General features: G+C 37.0%; 7 protein-coding genes across 7 annotated transcripts; 4 read left to right on the top strand and 3 right to left on the bottom strand.

Moving 5' to 3' along the window:
* Positions 1-297: 297 nt before the first annotated feature.
* PHYBLDRAFT_175918 (hypothetical protein) lies at positions 298-903 on the top strand (the record flags this gene model as incomplete). The annotated part of the gene is made up of 4 exons (XM_018437604.1): positions 298-406; positions 465-523; positions 570-688; positions 741-903. 4 exons carry the CDS (start codon positions 298-300, stop codon positions 901-903), a joined length of 450 nt encoding a protein of 149 aa, XP_018283785.1.
* On the bottom strand, positions 890-2,865 carry PHYBLDRAFT_137670 (hypothetical protein). Its single transcript, XM_018429868.1, has 7 exons — positions 2,615-2,865; positions 2,445-2,542; positions 2,120-2,366; positions 1,926-2,002; positions 1,777-1,876; positions 1,545-1,712; positions 890-1,466 (listed from the first exon to the last, which is right to left on the bottom strand). Exons 1-7 carry the CDS (start codon positions 2,826-2,828, stop codon positions 1,273-1,275), a joined length of 1,098 nt encoding a protein of 365 aa, XP_018283784.1. The 5' UTR covers positions 2,829-2,865; the 3' UTR covers positions 890-1,272.
* A 2,525-nt stretch (positions 2,866-5,390) lies between these two features.
* On the top strand, positions 5,391-5,576 carry PHYBLDRAFT_95422 (hypothetical protein; the record flags this gene model as incomplete). The annotated part of the gene is made up of 1 exon (XM_018443903.1): positions 5,391-5,576. A coding segment is annotated over one exon (186 nt), but the record flags the coding sequence as incomplete, so codon positions are not given.
* Positions 5,577-6,067: 491 nt separating this feature from the next.
* Positions 6,068-7,000, bottom strand: PHYBLDRAFT_119920 (hypothetical protein; the record flags this gene model as incomplete). The annotated part of the gene is made up of 1 exon (XM_018428719.1): positions 6,068-7,000. One exon carries the CDS (start codon positions 6,998-7,000, stop codon positions 6,068-6,070), a length of 933 nt encoding a protein of 310 aa, XP_018283782.1.
* A 2,595-nt stretch (positions 7,001-9,595) lies between these two features.
* On the top strand, positions 9,596-10,814 carry PHYBLDRAFT_119860 (hypothetical protein; the record flags this gene model as incomplete). The annotated part of the gene is made up of 5 exons (XM_018428714.1): positions 9,596-9,709; positions 9,762-9,944; positions 10,006-10,342; positions 10,391-10,420; positions 10,501-10,814. The coding sequence occupies 5 exons, from the start codon at positions 9,596-9,598 to the stop codon at positions 10,812-10,814; spliced, it is 978 nt and encodes a 325-aa protein (XP_018283781.1).
* Positions 10,815-10,880: 66 nt separating this feature from the next.
* On the bottom strand, positions 10,881-11,457 carry PHYBLDRAFT_26281 (hypothetical protein; the record flags this gene model as incomplete). The annotated part of the gene is made up of 3 exons (XM_018439887.1): positions 10,881-11,039; positions 11,109-11,196; positions 11,264-11,457. Coding segments are annotated over 3 exons (441 nt in total), but the record flags the coding sequence as incomplete, so codon positions are not given.
* A 301-nt stretch (positions 11,458-11,758) lies between these two features.
* PHYBLDRAFT_80334 (hypothetical protein) lies at positions 11,759-15,764 on the top strand (the record flags this gene model as incomplete). The annotated part of the gene is made up of 9 exons (XM_018443573.1): positions 11,759-11,899; positions 11,961-12,033; positions 12,132-13,707; positions 13,786-13,868; positions 13,924-14,133; positions 14,198-14,989; positions 15,043-15,250; positions 15,334-15,488; positions 15,541-15,764. 9 exons carry the CDS (start codon positions 11,759-11,761, stop codon positions 15,762-15,764), a joined length of 3,462 nt encoding a protein of 1,153 aa, XP_018283779.1.
* Positions 15,765-16,607: the final 843 nt, after the last annotated feature.

Raw genomic sequence — 16,607 nt, 5'->3', positions numbered from 1 at the left:
GTATCAATTTGTGGTTCTGTTTCAATAAAGGATTCCGAGTACGGCTACAGCAATAAAAAGTATATGTAAAATTTGATAAACTATTATCCGAATGTCATCAATAGAACCAAGTCCTCGGAGCTTTGTGTACAAAACGAATATTTGGACGCAAGCTGCATATCAAAGTCAATATATATGTATACACGCACGTAAATAAAAGAGAACTTTACATATATATATATATATATATATTTGAACTTGAATACATCCAAAGAAAATTGTTTGAATAGCTCCATCTGTTATTTTTTTTGTATATTCATGGCTTACTTCAATACCATTAAGCGCTCGTTTGCCGATGTGGATCTCTCGAATGGAATAGACACTAATGAATTTCTGGAGGCTACAGAGGGAATGGTAAAAATTTTTGGTAAGATTAAAAGGAAAACGGCTTTAATCTTGATGCTAAATTCTTTAAATCATCTTAGATGTAATTGGATCTACTGCATTTGGATTTGTTCAGAACGATATGAATGGGAATATTAAGGTAAAGAAAAAACATTGTATTTTCGTGTATTTATGATAAGTATTAGAGGTTACGCCTTCGATATGAAAGCAATCCTGAAAAGAACGACACGCTTGAGCATCTTTTGGAAGGAGAGTCTGATGAATCAAAACGGTTGGCCACAGAAGGCCTTCTTTGGTTGATACGGTAAAATGACTGAGTGTTCGTTTATTGTTATTAAAACAAATGAATCTATTAGTGCCCTGGATTTTACAGCAAAAGGATTGACACGTAGTTTAGATAATCCTGACGAAGAATTAACATATTCGTTCAGTGTTGCATATGAAACTACTTTACGCCAATATCACAACTTCCTGGTTCGTCCCGTATTTGCTGTAAGTAGATATGCATTATATAAATAGCCAGATTTTTATTATATATTTTATTTATTTATTATTTGGTATATATATATATATATATATATATATACGCGTGCTTGTGAATCTATGGATATCAATAGTTGGCAGTAAAGTCTTGTCCTTACCGTCAAGACTTTTATAAGCGTATCGACATTATAGATGATACTGCCATTGGTTTGATGAGGGAATGGCTGGCTGCTTTAGATATTTTGGTGAATAGAGTTCAGATACTCTTTCACCAACATCCAGAATACATCAAAGGAATGTAAAGAAAAATACAAAAAATATGGAAAGATGAAAAAAGAAAAAAAAATATGTGATCGTATCGATGCTTGATGGTTCGTGAAAAAAAGGAAGGTTGTAAATGGAGAATTAGAGAGAAAAGACTTGGTTTTTGCGCTTCTCATATTCATCAAATCGAAGAACAGCGTAAGACATGTAGTCGAAGTCTATGTCGGAGATTGTGGCCTGGATCATGGCCCATAGCCCCCAGTAAAAGTGAGAAGCCAAAGAGAATCCATTTACTTCGCGGTAGAGGTGTTCGAGTGTTTCAGGTGTGGGTTTTTCTGCAAGATGATTGATAATAGGGTTTTTTTTGTTTGTTCTTTAGTATTATATTATACAAATTATATAGTGTTACTTACTGCCGGTGCTTTCAACCAGGTACCATTCAAACCACTGGAGTTGGAATGCACGGTCTGGATATCTCTTATAGTCACACTCAAACCCAGCAAACTCATTAAAGTGGTTTCCGATATCAAATCCACGAAATGCATAACATCCATACTCATAGTCAATGAATGACGCTTCCTCTACAGACCATATGTTATCAGACGAGATCACGAGATAGAGTATATATGTCACACAAGGTGTTACCTTTCTGGTCATCAAAGATAATGTTTCCGTAAAGAAGATCATTGTGAGAGAAGACAATAGGGGAATCAAGCTTTTCCAGTCTTTCCATCAAATTTTTAAGCTATACGATTCGTTATTTACACAGACCGACTTTAAAGGTATTTACTTACATCAGTGCTCAAAGCTTTTTTGTTGAATCGGGAGGTAAAAATATTGTGTGCCTTGGGATCAGTGTACTTTTCAGGTACTAAAATAGATGAAGATTGAGGGCATCTCTTGATCAATACTTGTTCTTATCCAAAAATATAACTATATTCCACCGCGCAAAAAATATAGATAGATAAATGTGCTATAATCAATTTACCTTGCTCAAGCCAGTTCCACATGGTATCCCACAAGGTCTGTTTTCTCTCGGTACCTTGCTTGTTAGCGTCATCCAACTGTACCTGGTGCCACTTGGCCAGACGCTGAGCAATCCATCTTGCGGTTTTTGGTCGCCCAAGATCTTCCACAGATGCGACTCGACCCTTAATATACCCATAAACCAAACCATTTTTAAAGCGACCATACAGCGGAGGACACATCTTTTGAGTCGAGAGTGTGACGATGTTCTAGATATGTTTTATTGTTGTTAAATACAAATACCAGAAACATGTTTTTTTTATGTTCATTACTATATTCAAACATACCACAATCTCCTGCTTACGGTCGATAATTTTATCCGATCCCTTTCCATAAGCGCGGACCAAAACTGACATATCAGTAGGTTGATGGGTTACCTTGACCACTACAAGATTTTAATTATTCTTTTTTCTTAATAATTTCTATATTATTGATGTGTGTTTTATAAGTAACTTGCATTGGTTGGTAATCCCGTCCTTGCACTGGACAAACTTGATATCTTGTCTTTTCCATTTAGGGAACACTCCAGAAATCACTTTGAAGGCACCTTCAAACAGATCCGAGATGAGGACTTCAACATCGATGTAAGGAGTAGCTTCAATTAGACGGTCAGTTGAGTTCATAACAGCAGTTTCGTTTGAAGTGGATGAATAGGTGATGTTTGGTGGCATTGTTGAAATAATAAAGAGAAAGAGAAAGAGCAAAGATAAAAAGTGGACTCTCAAAAGACACAAAAGCTCTCTAATAGCTAAAATGGCAGGGGCGGTGTCTATAAAAAATTATATATACTTCTTTCACGTGATTCGACAAAGATCAATTATCTGATTTGGTTTTTTTTGTGTTTAAAGTACAGACATTTTTCACCGATACAATCAAAGCTTAACAATGCAGCTTTACTTGTCGACCATTGTGGATATGTTTGGTTAGAACTTGGTAGAATAAATCCACAAAAGCGTTTAATCTAGTCATGAGTAAGCATGTTATTTTTATATATATAAGTGAAAAACTTGGAGTTACTATAATTGCATACTATGATTTCAATTGAAAGGATTTCCTTTGTTTTACACATATTTCGCCTCACAAAAACAGCTCTTAATTAAACAAAGTTTCCAGGCTTACTAGTAGTAGGTCTTAATCTGTATAATTCTTTGTATTTTGCTTTACATAGGTGATTATTCAGGGACTAGGCAAAGTAAACTGCTATAAATGGTTAAGAGTTGATAGCAATTTTTTTTCTGACAAAGATATTCTTGATATATAGTGCGATGATTTTGATAATGCACTTCCTTTATTGCACATAGTAACAATAACTATACTTCTATATTTATTTATTTTTGAGTGTGACTCTATCTAAAGCTACATAAGACCATGAGATACCTGTAAAATAGTACTGGATTAACCTAGGTACAAAAAGAAAAGCACGAGCAATCTATTCTTTGTGCAATTTGGAAAATACAAAATATTGACGAGTTGCAAGCCCCCAAGACAAGTCTAAATAAGGTACACAACTTTAGCCTTCTTTTAAGTGAATTCCTTTTAATCGATACTATATTACTTGTATAATAAGAAATGATGGTTCGTATTTTTTCTTGTAATATTGGGGTGTGGTTATAAGAGCTGGAGTGGTGATGTTTATTAATTGGGTCTTCGTTTAAAAGGTTACTGATAGTAATACATTTCCCATAATTGTTTAAGATAATGTAGCTTGTTTAGAGTAAGGAATTTTAAGATCTTCATCAATTTGGTTTTTATTCAAAACATCGAAACGAGACGAAGAAAATAAATATAAGAGAGCCTCTTTTTAAAAAGAAAAAAAGTCTAAAATATTGATATTTATTAATAAGCAAGGCATATTACTATATTTCTTAATTATGAATACTAATTATGTGGAGATACTTACTGATTCTTGAGGTGAGTAACTTCACTTCTCTATTAACATTCTTGGCACACATACGCTTATTATATGCCTCAATATATCTTTAGATCTTGTAAAATATTTTTATAATTGTTGTTTGGGCAAAAACAGGAAATGTATTATCCAAAATGGACACCAGGTTCTTTTCAAGTGACTTGGACAAATAGTTGGAACCAAGGCACCCTGCACATTTAATATGTTCCTCAATAGTGCTCGATCCAATTGAATTCACACTGGAACTTGATATCTACCTTTTTTTACAACCCCCTCAATTGTTGTCTTATGATTAGCAAAACCAGGCTTGGAAGCCAAGAGGTGGCAAGCACAATAATAAGTATTCCCTGTCTGGTATTTATTGTATTATAGCATTCGTACCTTAGATAGATTGTTCAGATTAAGTTCTTTCTATATGTCATGTTCCTATAAGACTCTTTGGATGTCAGGGTATTATTTTTTCTTCACAGTTGTCTTCCTTTTTTTTAAAGAGTAAATAATTTATTGAAAAGGCGCCTACCTTTTTAGTTTTCGTTCAATATCCTTTTGTATAGGACATTTATAAGAAGGTCGCTCGAAGACCTCAAGTCTATATACTCCTTATTTCTACTTAACAATAAACTTGATCTTGTTGATCTATACATGAATTTCTAAGTATTATTTTTAAGTCCCAAATTATATTATTCGAGCATATACAGAGGTTATATTTTAGGTACAGTGCGGCTGGTAGACATTAGGGCGTTTCACCAATTATGGACTAAGCGATACTTCAAGCACTAGCCAATAATAATGAATATCGAAAAAAAAGCTGTAGAGTCCCATTAATGTCTCTTGACATATATTTTCCCTCATATGCGTCAATATTCATATGTACAATACGCTTGATTAGAGTACCCATAAATATAGTGCCCCTGCCCCAATTCCCCACAAGTACGTTAGACTTTTTAATTTGGTATTAAGATAGCTACTCTTACATAGATTAATTATGTTTTATTCTTTACTTTGCTTTTATATGAACTTGGCCAAAATTTACGAAAATTGTACTTTATGTACAATTAATAGCGAAGTTATGACATTAGAATATCTAACTTTTTTTTTAGATGCTTGGATGCTTGGATACTCAGTTTTCATTTTTTGTAGATTCATCACAGCCAATCATTTTTTAATTAAACTACCGCTACATCCAACAGTCAAGCATCTAGAACTGGTGAAACCCCATATTAAATAATAATAATTCTGTGACATCTTCTCTTGTCTTTTATATTTTACTATGCACAAGACGCCATTTTCAATAGCCTATCGTAATTATGCGACACGTTCACCATTTACCATCATGGAATTACGGCCTGATGCCTCAATTACAGCAATTAAGAAACGCTACTATGAACTAGCTAAGCGTCTCCATCCAGATGCACCTGGCGGAGATCTTGAAAGGTTTAGAGAACTATCCAAAGCGTACGAGTTCCTTTCAAATCCTATCAAACGCGATACTTTTACCAAAACCGGTCTAGGATGGGATGTACCCACCTCACCTGATCCATGGAAGCCCTCTCAAAATAATAGACCATCGTCTTACGAGGCATGGTCTGCAGAGGAAGATTTCTTTTATAAAAACCCACCTTCTACTGTGACACCCAGGTTTACCTCTAATACCAATTTTTTTGCAATTCTATCGGGTGCTACAGTCTTGGGAACAATGCTGTCTGTATGGTACTTCTCTTCGTCACGTTCGAGACTAATGCGTGAAGCCGATCGGCATCACGCGCAGGCCAGTCGTGATCTCGAAAGAGCTCGTACTGGAGCCCAACTGTTTGGTAATCAGCATGCAGTTAACCGTATGTTAGAACGGCGAATCAAGGGAGTACAACAAGATAAAGATCTCAAACGCGACAATTGATACACACACCAATACTTGTATATTGTTCTTTTTATATATATATATTTCAATGAATTGCTATTTTGCTTATAAATATATACACATGTTCTTTGATAAGAAAAATACTAATCAGCCTTAAGATTCTTCTTGTCCATCTTCTCGACTTCGAGATTATACCGCCTGGAAAACACTTCGATATAATAATTTGCGCCGTTCCAAACACTTGCAGCAAACATACTGATAAGAAATATGGTGTGGACCCAAAAGTGGGAATATAAAAAGCAGGTTGGAATAGTAGTGAGGATATTGTATGCCAGTTGAAGAAGCATAAACATGTAGAGTTTGTACTTTTCGCCAAACATAAAGGCCGCTTTTTGAATGAACCCTTTCTTGCCATTAGTGTCATTGAGTAACCATGAATATGATGTCAGACGAAGACCGGATTCGACCTTTTCTCGTCTACCAACCATGATGAATAAAAAGTAGAGTGTCTGCCACACAATATAAGCCGCGTTTGAGTAAATCATTGCCTGTGCAAAACTGATGTGAGGTAGTTGGGCAAGGGCCGGGAAACGGGTGTCACGTTGAGTTTCAAAGGCTGTGAGACAGTCGGCATCTCCATCACTGCACAGAATCGTCGGCATCCAGCGAATAACATACGTGATAAGGGGAGGAAACATGTGTATGCATACCGAAGTGACTTTATCCAACGAATGGAACACGAGTGAATTTCGCCACGTAATTATAGCCCAAGCAACAGGACCATTCGTAAGGCAAAAGACGATGACAAACAGTAGCGGGTTCTCGGGTGCAGACCAAAGAAATAACATCACCAGGATGTTGACATAATAGCACACGTCAAACACAAAGTAGTGCCAGCGTTTTGAGCGGTATATAATGTAACGCAGGGCAATCAATATAATGACCTGAATTGTGTAGAATAGCGGCAACCACAACGGCACACGTACGGCCAAGGCAGGAGTAACGCACGCATTACTAACACCAATAACAAATGAAACCTTATCTCTCAACCGAACTGTCTTTGCGTCTCGATTCATTCGCTCATCAATCTTTCGATATTGTGATAGTAGTTGTTCCTTGATACGTTCTCTCTGGTCTTCGAGTTTCTTGTTTTGTAGTTTAAGCCGACTCTTGGTCTTGACAGTCCACTCGCTTGATTTTGCTCTGACCTCTCTCTGCTTTTCATCCAATTGATGAGTAACTTGCTCGAGTGCAGCCGAGAGAATGTCGATCATGTCAAAGTCATTCTCGGACATGTAGTCTGACAGTTTCAGGTCATTCTCTAAACCCAGGAGAGTATCTCCTAATCGATCCTCGCTATCGGTACTAATTGAAGATCGACTTGGCGGTGATGAGTCTGGAGAGGATGTGTTTGACATTTGAATGTAAAATATAAAAATAAGTGTTAATTTTCTTAAAGAAAAAGAGGAGACGAGTTTGAAGAGACTTGATTGCTCATGGAGCACAGTCTAATGACATAATAACTATTTCACGTGATGGCAATCACTTATTAACACTATCACGCTTTAAGATCAATTGGACTTGTGTGACCTTGTCTGTGGCTGGGATGTTCAACGAGATAATCCCTTTTCGCCTCTTTCCCTTTTCCCTTTTCATTTATTTATTTTTTACTTAAAAAAAAACCGACTGGTGACTTGTAGGTACTAGGATATTAGCTTAATTTTTAGAACCTGGATAAAGAATATATACCCTATTAATCTATGCGTCTTTGGTTTACACTTGCTTATTTGTGTTGTCTACTTTGGTAGTATAATAAGAATAAATTTTACCTGCTATGCGTAAATAAAATAATTCTATGAATTAATATAAAATAAGTTGAATCTTCATTGCACTCCTCAACTTAATATATATATATGTACTGTTGAGTAATTTCTCCATAGCGGGTAAAGACAAGAATGGAATATTCGCCTTATCTGAGCGAAATTTTATTATCATAATCATGTTACCCATCTTCTCAGTATATTGATAGAGTAATGGAGGAAATAGAAGAGAAGAGGAAAGAAAAGAAAAAGTTTTTTCTCCATCTACTTTAGGCTTTAAATCTACTCAAGAAACTAAACCAACTCCACATAATACATGGTTTAGACTTTAGTTGATGACAGTATTTTGCAAATTAAAATACAAGAAAACAATGGGAGTCTTATGTTTTTTTTTAAAAAAAAAACAACAAAAAACATCATTTGGTATGAGACCTGTAGATTTACTTTAATAGCTATACACCGGGAACATACATTATGTGCAAGTAAACTATTATGGTATTCGCTGCTTTGGTTTGGAACATTTTACTGCCTTGATTATTTTCAGGTACAACGTTTATAACCGCTGTAAGATATACAATATATAAGTGCATAACGTTAACCTTGTTCTTTATTTTGATCTACGCATCAATCAAATTATTTTTTCATTGGTTGTACACTTTCTCGCCAATATTTTGTTGTCTAAGCTTTATACCAGGCTTTACAAGACGAGTATATTTGAAAATCGTAGTGGTTCTAAAACTAAGTATAAATCAGTCTCGGGGAAGACTTGTTTCTTGTATTTGATGGTCAAATGGACTACATAATTACTATTGCATCTTTGATTAGTTCTCTGCACTACGCAATTAACCAAGAATTCTTTACCTTTAGCAGACAAGCACAACAAGACTTACATAAGTGTTTGTTATCTGGGCATTATGTAAACACTAAAATAATCGAGTAAAAGATACTTGCTCTCATCTCAAACTGCACCTCTAAAAAACATAAATATGTCTATAATTAGAAACAATAGCCACTGTCCAAGTCACATTTTCCTTTTTCTCTTTTGTTTTGCCTTTTTATGGAAGCAAAAATACAATTGCGCAGTGAACGGACTGTCAAAACATAGCGAGGAGATTAATCCCAGTGGAAGAGGTGTACAGGACATTGAGTGCACTCTTTCCTTATTGATGGTTCATATCACTAACAACTCCGCAGGTAATAAACTTAGAACCTTTTATTTGTTCTTATATATATATAATGGAATATAATTATATTATTTTGTTATTTAAAAATAGAAAAGGAGCTGCTTATTCCTGCCAAGACTAAGCCCATCTCAATATAATAGACTCGATTGATGAACGGTTGACAATGACTGATTCTGCTTCCCAGTCAATGGAGCACATCGTACACATGGATTCTCGATCGACCCCATCAATCTCACAAACCTACAACGATCCCCTCCTCAGAACAGACTTTCACTTCGGTAGCCATAGTCCGCCTAATGATGACACTGAGTTGCAGACAATCAACCAAGGCGATATGCAGGCTTTTATGGAGCATTCAGGAAATGAAGACACTCGCGATCGCCCTTTTACAGCTCGTCTAGATGATCTTCTCGAAACAAATGAGAAAAAGCCTATGCCGCGACGTAAGAGCCTTTATGGAGGACAAGTATATGTAAGATAGAGTCCAATTGATACAAAAGCTTGCTCTCTCTTTTTTTTTTCTCGCAAAACGAAACTCTAATTGATTCATTGACCTTGTCTCTCTTTGCAGGACCCTTTAAAGGTAGAGAAGCATATCGAAAGGTGTGAGTTTTATTCTCCAGATTTAGGTTGTATAAAAAGCAATTCTTTGCGGAAAATGATGGAAATGCCAGTCCGAACCGAAGAAGAAAAGACGGTATCAGAAGTGCTTGTAGAGACATCCAACTGGTGGATAAATATGATGTCACCCACAGACGATGAGATGCGATCACTTGGAAAAGTAATACAAGTTCATCGACATTTTGTAAATATATAGACTGATACTTTGCTAGTTGTTCCGAATTCACCCTTTAACAACAGAAGATATCCAAGCCCAGGAATCGAGAGAGAAATGCGAAATATTCCAAAACTACATTTTTATCAACTATCGCACATTCGAGAGTGATTACGTTAGCCCAAATTATCTTGAACCGATCAACTTTTATATCCTCCTATTCAAAAATGGTGTTCTTACTGTAAGTTGCTCCGAACACTATCACTATCACTAGAAACTTAATATTTACTATTCAAACTTAGTTCCATTTCCAACCTGTGCCACATCCTTACAACGTCCGTAAACGCATTCACCATCTTAAAGATTTTATACACATAACACCTGAATGGATAAACTATGCTATTATCGATGATATTACAGATAGCTTTGGACCTCTTATACAACAAACTGAACTAGAAGTGGATTCAATTGATGATCTTGTTCTAGTTTTAAGTGGATCTGAGCAAAATGACATGCTACGCCGTATTGGAAGTTGTCGCAAGATAGTCATGCACCTCCTTCGCTTACTTGGAACCAAGGCAGATGTCATTCGTAGTCTAATAAAACGTCATGATGACAAAGCAGTTGAGCTTGGCTATGGTCCTCGTACTCGCGATCGGTTAGGTTCAGAAGGCAAAGTTTACCAAGAAGTACTACTTTATTTTGGCGATATTCAAGGTAATACTTTCTTTAAATAATGATAATCACAATGATAATGATGATAATGACATCAAATGTCTCACTTTAATCCACAATAGACCATATAATCACCATGGTACAGAATGTAACACATTACGATCTTATTTTGGGTCGTGCACATAGGAACTATCTTGGACAGATTTCAATTGAACTCTCGCAAGCTGGTGCAACCACAAATGATGTTGTAAATCGTCTCACTTTCTTAGCAACCATTGCAGTCCCACTCAACCTAGTGGCCGGTCTGTTTGGTATGAACGTTAAAGTACCTGGATCAAGTGAAGATGATTTGGTGTGGTTCTTTTGGATTGTACTTGGAATGGGGTTTTTCTCAGCAGCCATGGTTGGCTATGGTAAGCGAGCTGGGTTTCTCTAAGTAGTTCTCCATTTGCAGCAATATACACAAAATATATGATAGATAGAATATACTTTTTGTGTTTTATTATCGCTTGTACTTCACTTGTCCCTTATTCTGTCGCTTTTCCATCTTGGCTTGGCGCTTAGACTTGCCATCAGTCTCAGCTTTCTCAGTTTGAGGTTCTTTGGAGCCAAAGTAAGACATGGCCATAGGAAAGATCTTATAAGCAGCATAAGCTGGGATCTGTGCAAAGAAATAAATGATCAATATATACTTTCAAATTTATAGAATTAAACATGTGTATTAACGTACCACCAAGTACAAATACCAGCCTTTGTTGGAGATAAAGGCAGTGAGGAGATGTGTAGCCCATGTAATATAGATAATATCAAACATGTAACTGTAATATATATATATGAGTGTATATGTAAGTATAACCATAAGACTATCATATTTTAAATACTTACGCGGTAAGACCTTCGGCATTAAGATCATCGCCACTAGCTACGAGTGCACCTGAAGCATCATAGCGAGATTCGGCTGAGCCCTCCAAAACACTATAGAAGAATAGAGATACTCCCAAACTAAGAACATACAAAACCATCTGTACAGTAGTAAAAGTCTGCCAGTGGTAGACAATGCGCCACAGAAAGTATGTCACCTAATGCCAATATTAATTAGCTAATTGTAATTTTGCCAACCATCAATTATTTACATTCACAGCGATGAAGCCTTTGCGCAAGTTCGAAATCGTACGCTTGTTTGCGGCAGCAATCTTCTTGGATGATGCGTTGGCCTTGATGAAACATAGTTGTCAGCAGCCATTGTCCGTTTATTCATCACAGGTCCACATACCATAACGAGAAGTTGGAAAGAAGAACAAAAGCCCAAGACGGTGTTTAAATGATGTCCCTTATTCTTTCTCTTCTTTGAGAACTCAGCTCTCTCATTCTTCATTCCCCATGGCCATCTTCAACAAACTCACTGGTCTAGCTCAACGAGCTAAAGACGGAGCAATGACAAAGGTTGTCTTGGCCAAAGACAAACGCCTCGAGCAATCATTCTCAGAGGCTCTAGATCTCGACAAAATCAGGCTAGGAAAGGTAACTTTGGATTGAATCCCCTTGACACAACAAATGAATAATTGAATTGACAATTTGAAAGATGTCGACCTACGGATTACCTGAGGTGATATCTACAGTTGCTTATGATTCCGTAGCAAGCCTTCTGGCAGTTGGTAAGAGACAATAATAATGATATTAAACACAAACATGTATGCATATATACATATATATGCATATCTATATCTATAATTCACCATATTTTATATCTAAGCTGGCGGATCAACACAGTATTCTATTCGAGTGTTTGGCAAAGGGATGTCAGCTAGGCTTCAACTTCACACTCTAGCACCTGTAAAATACATGCAATTCAAGATCGGATCTCCTATGCTTATAGTCATCGATCGCGACAATAGAATTAGCTTAATGGATCTAAAAACAAAGCAACCTAGTCATGTGTTGGAAGGCGATGGAATCATCACCTGTTTCGAATATTGTGTGGGCACAGATTGGCTCTATCTTGGCTATGCAGATGGTTATGTCAAGGTACTTGACCTCAAAACAGCTTCTCTTTCACCTTACCGGATTCCTGACCTGTGGCATCAACAAATGCCGCCTGCCACTCACGATCGCTTCTGCAGTATAGTCACTGCTATCCAAATACATCCCACTGATCTCGACCTTTTGTTGGTCGGATATCCTTCGGCAGTTTTTCTTTGGTCTATCCGTGAAAACTCCGTCAAAAGAACCTTTAAGCTTCCTTCTCAAGCACGACTCACTTGTCTAAGTTGGTGCCCGGAAGGAGATCGTTGGATGGGTGGCTATGATGATGGGTGCATTAATATGTGGGACATGCGCTCAGATACCCCAATATTCTCTCGAAAAGTATTCCAGGCACCTGCTCCATCCTCGGCCTGTGAGCCTGTCTATTCCTTGGCCTGGTATATTGATGATACTTTGCAGAAATCATTTGTAATCGTAGCGGGTGGTTCAGAGATTCCAGGATTATTTGGACTACATGTATTAGAGATAGACACCAACACAAAAGAATGTCGTAAACAAACAATTGTGCCTTCTCCTGTGGATATTTCATCTTTTGTGTTAATGCCCCGTGATCCTTATTTTCTTGGTGCACGACATCCTCTTGGCGTACTCGTACTTGGATGCGATGGAACACTTAGGGCACACAGTCTTGCCCATGGTTACCCACTTTTAACCTTACCGCCTGCTCTCCAATTCCTTGACCCGCCTGTTTCTCATGCATGCCCAGTTCTCGTCAAACCTGCTGCGTTTGAATTGCTACGTCCTCCTCATATTCCCACTCAGTATCTACCATTGGCTGGAGGAGTAGTTGGTAGTGAGCACACATACCGCATATCATCCAATGATATTCTTATTACACTTCATCCCGATAGCTCCATATCTTTTTATGATGCTTCTTACACTGCACTTCGTCCATTACCACACCTTACTCGAAATTGCCGACATGATCTTCAAGACCCTTTAGCCAATATACATGCTTTTAATCTTGATCCAGATAGCGCCACCCTTTCAGTGGGATTTGACACCGGGGCTGTTTTGATATACCATCTTGTAGAAGCAGCCGTTCCTGAAGATAATATAGTGACTCAGTGCGATTCCACCCTCAAAGAAATATCAGATCTTTTGCAGGATATGGATATGCTTCCTGATGAACAAATTCCATTTGAACCTTTGGAAACGCCCGATTTTCCTGTTGATATTACCACCTTTGAGTTTAACCAACCCAATGTCAACAAGTATCTTCCTGTTACGTTAATTAAACTTCAGGATACCTCTATAAAATACCTTGTTAGTGCTGGAAAAGACATGTAAGTTTTCTTCTCCGATCCTTGATTAATGTGGGGTCTAAAAGGAACTATAAGCTAGATAATAACATAACTGCTTAGTATTGCGCTAGCTACCACAGATGGTAAGGTAGCTCTTATTGATACAAAGACGAGCCGAGTTATGTTTTCATCGGACATGCGAAGTAAGAATTAAATCTAGGCTAGCGCAATAATGTATGTACTTATTTCATAAAATAGTTCATGTATTTAAGGAAAACATTCCCAAGGAAAGTGTATCAAAAGAACCCCTTTCCAAAGAAAATCCACAAAAAGAAAACATCACCAAGGAAAATGCACCCAAAGATACAACATGGGACGATATACTCAACGTAGGAAAAGAATCACCGAACCTGCCAAATATAACAGTAACATACCTCGGCTTTTTCACCTCTTATTCCCAGTTCAATAGTATGTAAACTTACTTTGTTTTATGAGAAACTTTACAAAAGAGCTAACATATTACTTTGTACAGTGATTGAACCTACTCTTCAGCTGTACGTTGCTCTCAGCAATGGGTCTACTTATCATTATGCTGTTAACGCCGGCCCTTCTGATCGTACTTGGATCCCAGCCATTGCCCCATCTATATACCACTATGGCCCCGTAATTGATTTGTTTGTACTCAACTTAAGGGGTCATCTGCAGACTGTTGATACGACTACTAAACCAATCGACTTGACCCAAACTGCCAAAAGTACAGCATCTGTTACCCCTCCATTGCCACCCACTGTTGACTCTTCTTCGCCTGATTCAAACGTTCCAGCTGTTGGAACTATGAGGCCTGATCCGGCTGCTTCTATTCATACCACCTTATCGACCAGCTCAATCCCGGCTTCAACTGGTTCGGTTGTAGAAACCCCTCCGATAACACCTCAATCTGCACTGGTAACGGAACCTGAGTTTATTTCAGAGTCACCAACCAAATCTTCGCCGGCTTCTCCTGTCTTGCCACCCAAGAGTTCTCGCTCCCGATCTGGATCGCTTAACTTATTGAGGAAATCGAGTAGGAAGAGTAACAAACAGACTGCACAGTCCAATGAGAATGTACCTCCTGTACCAAAACTACCCACAGGAAGATCCAATGATGGAAGACCCGATTATAAGGTCCAACCCGACCCGCATTTTATTGTTTTAGTAAATTCAAACACTGTGCGTGTGGCCCTGAGTGGTTATCAAGTTAGATTGTTTAAAACTGCTATTGATGAACTTGAGGGATGGAAAACTGGGGACTGGATTATACGTGGCCAAGTCATTGAACTTAAAGGTAATTATTATTATCTTTATAACAACGTATTCAATATCTCTCTATTGTTTTAGTCGGAACTTGTCTTTCCTTGTTACTCCAATCTGGCAAGATAGTCTTATATTCATTACCAACATTACGTCCCCTGGTTTATCTTGAGCCACCTCCCAGATTATTGGTCGATAGATTGCATGAAGCTACACTAACGGCCGATGGACGAATAACTCTCTGGACAGGGCGATTTGAATTGGAGCAATACACATACATGCTTCAAAATGAAATGTAAGATTATTATTTTTAATTTTGAAAATATGTTCAATAATAACAATAACAATAACAATGATAATGATAATGATAATAAATAGCTCATTTGGAGAATCAGTCATGCTATATGATCCTGGACGAATGCTTGGACCTCGTCCGGTAACGGTGACACCTGCGCCAAAAAAGACATGGCTTGGAACAGTGACAAATGCTTTCCAAAAAGAACCTCTAAGCATTGAGGAATTAGATGATCAAAGTAAGTATATATAATACTCTCTTCGCGCATTTTATTTATTACGATGTACTAGTGGGAAGACATCCGCCACCTTCAGTAGAAGAAAACACACACAAACACGATGTCAAAGGAAAGGGTGTGTTTGAAGAACTCGGTGATCAAATGAATGAGCGCGGGGACCGATTGAATCAACTTGATAAAAAATTCCAAGATATGAGCGATGCCTCAGGCGACTTCTTAAAGGCAATTCAGGAATATAATGAGCGCCAAGCTAAGAAGAAATGGTGGGAATTCTAAACATCAATAAGCTTTGTGCATATATCTTTATTTGTATGAGGATATATTTCTTTTGTAAAATAAACATCATATATGTATATTTAACATATACATAAAATATTCTATTATCAAAAAGATAATCTTGCCGTGTATAAAGCATTCAATTATTAGTATTAGTATTATTTATTTTCCTTTGGAACTTTATAAGCCATACACATGTTTGCATCAAGTTTTTATACAAATAAATTATGATATTTTGATCAATATTTGAGCAATTAAAGTAAAAAAAAAAAAAGTTTGAAAAGTGTATAATTATATGGCGCATCAAATTTTGGTTTTTAAAAGTAAATTTGGGATTTTATTTTGACTTGTCCAGTAATAGGATAATTTATATGTGTAGTTTACTGCCTGGATTAAATCAAGCTTCTTTTTCTTTCTTTATTTGGCTTTATTCAGTCACCGATGTGGCTTAACTACATTTGGTGTGGACAGACTAAAAGTTCAAAAAAAAAAGGGCAAAAAAAGCGTAAAACAAGTTCATCCAAAACTTAGTCAATCAGACTAATTTATGGCTGTCCACACCTTTTAAAAAATAGTTCAAAATTAGTGCAAGTACATATTAGATAAAAATTGTGCTTATAATGTCGTCTCTGAAATTAAGTGAAAAGCTTTCGTTGCGAGTCTTTCTAGACCTCTCATTCTATGGCACATAGTCTCCATAAAAAAGAATGCTTTTCTTCTCAATCCTAGTGGCAATGGAAGAAGACTAGCCAATTAGAGTCGATTAAAATTATTGCCCTTTTTTGAACTTTTAGTCTGTCCACACCAATTTATTAAAGGGGAATGGGAAATGGATATGCTTCA

This window comes from Phycomyces blakesleeanus (genome assembly GCF_001638985.1).
Source record: "Phycomyces blakesleeanus NRRL 1555(-) unplaced genomic scaffold PHYBLscaffold_42, whole genome shotgun sequence".
In the NCBI taxonomy this organism is placed as follows: Eukaryota; Fungi; Mucoromycota; class Mucoromycetes; order Mucorales; family Phycomycetaceae; genus Phycomyces; species Phycomyces blakesleeanus.
This window is presented reverse-complemented; position numbering and strand designations above follow the sequence as displayed.

Coding starts and splice junctions, on each gene's coding strand:
- PHYBLDRAFT_137670 (XM_018429868.1), bottom strand. CDS start 2,828: ATGCCACCAAACATCACCTATTCATCCACTTCAAACGAAACTGCTGTT. Junction 2,003..2,119: donor GTGGAACTGGCTTGAGCAAG/GTAAATTGATTA, acceptor CATCTATTTTAG/TACCTGAAAAGTACACTGAT. Junction 1,713..1,776: donor TATCTTTGATGACCAGAAAG/GTAACACCTTGT, acceptor TATGGTCTGTAG/AGGAAGCGTCATTCATTGAC.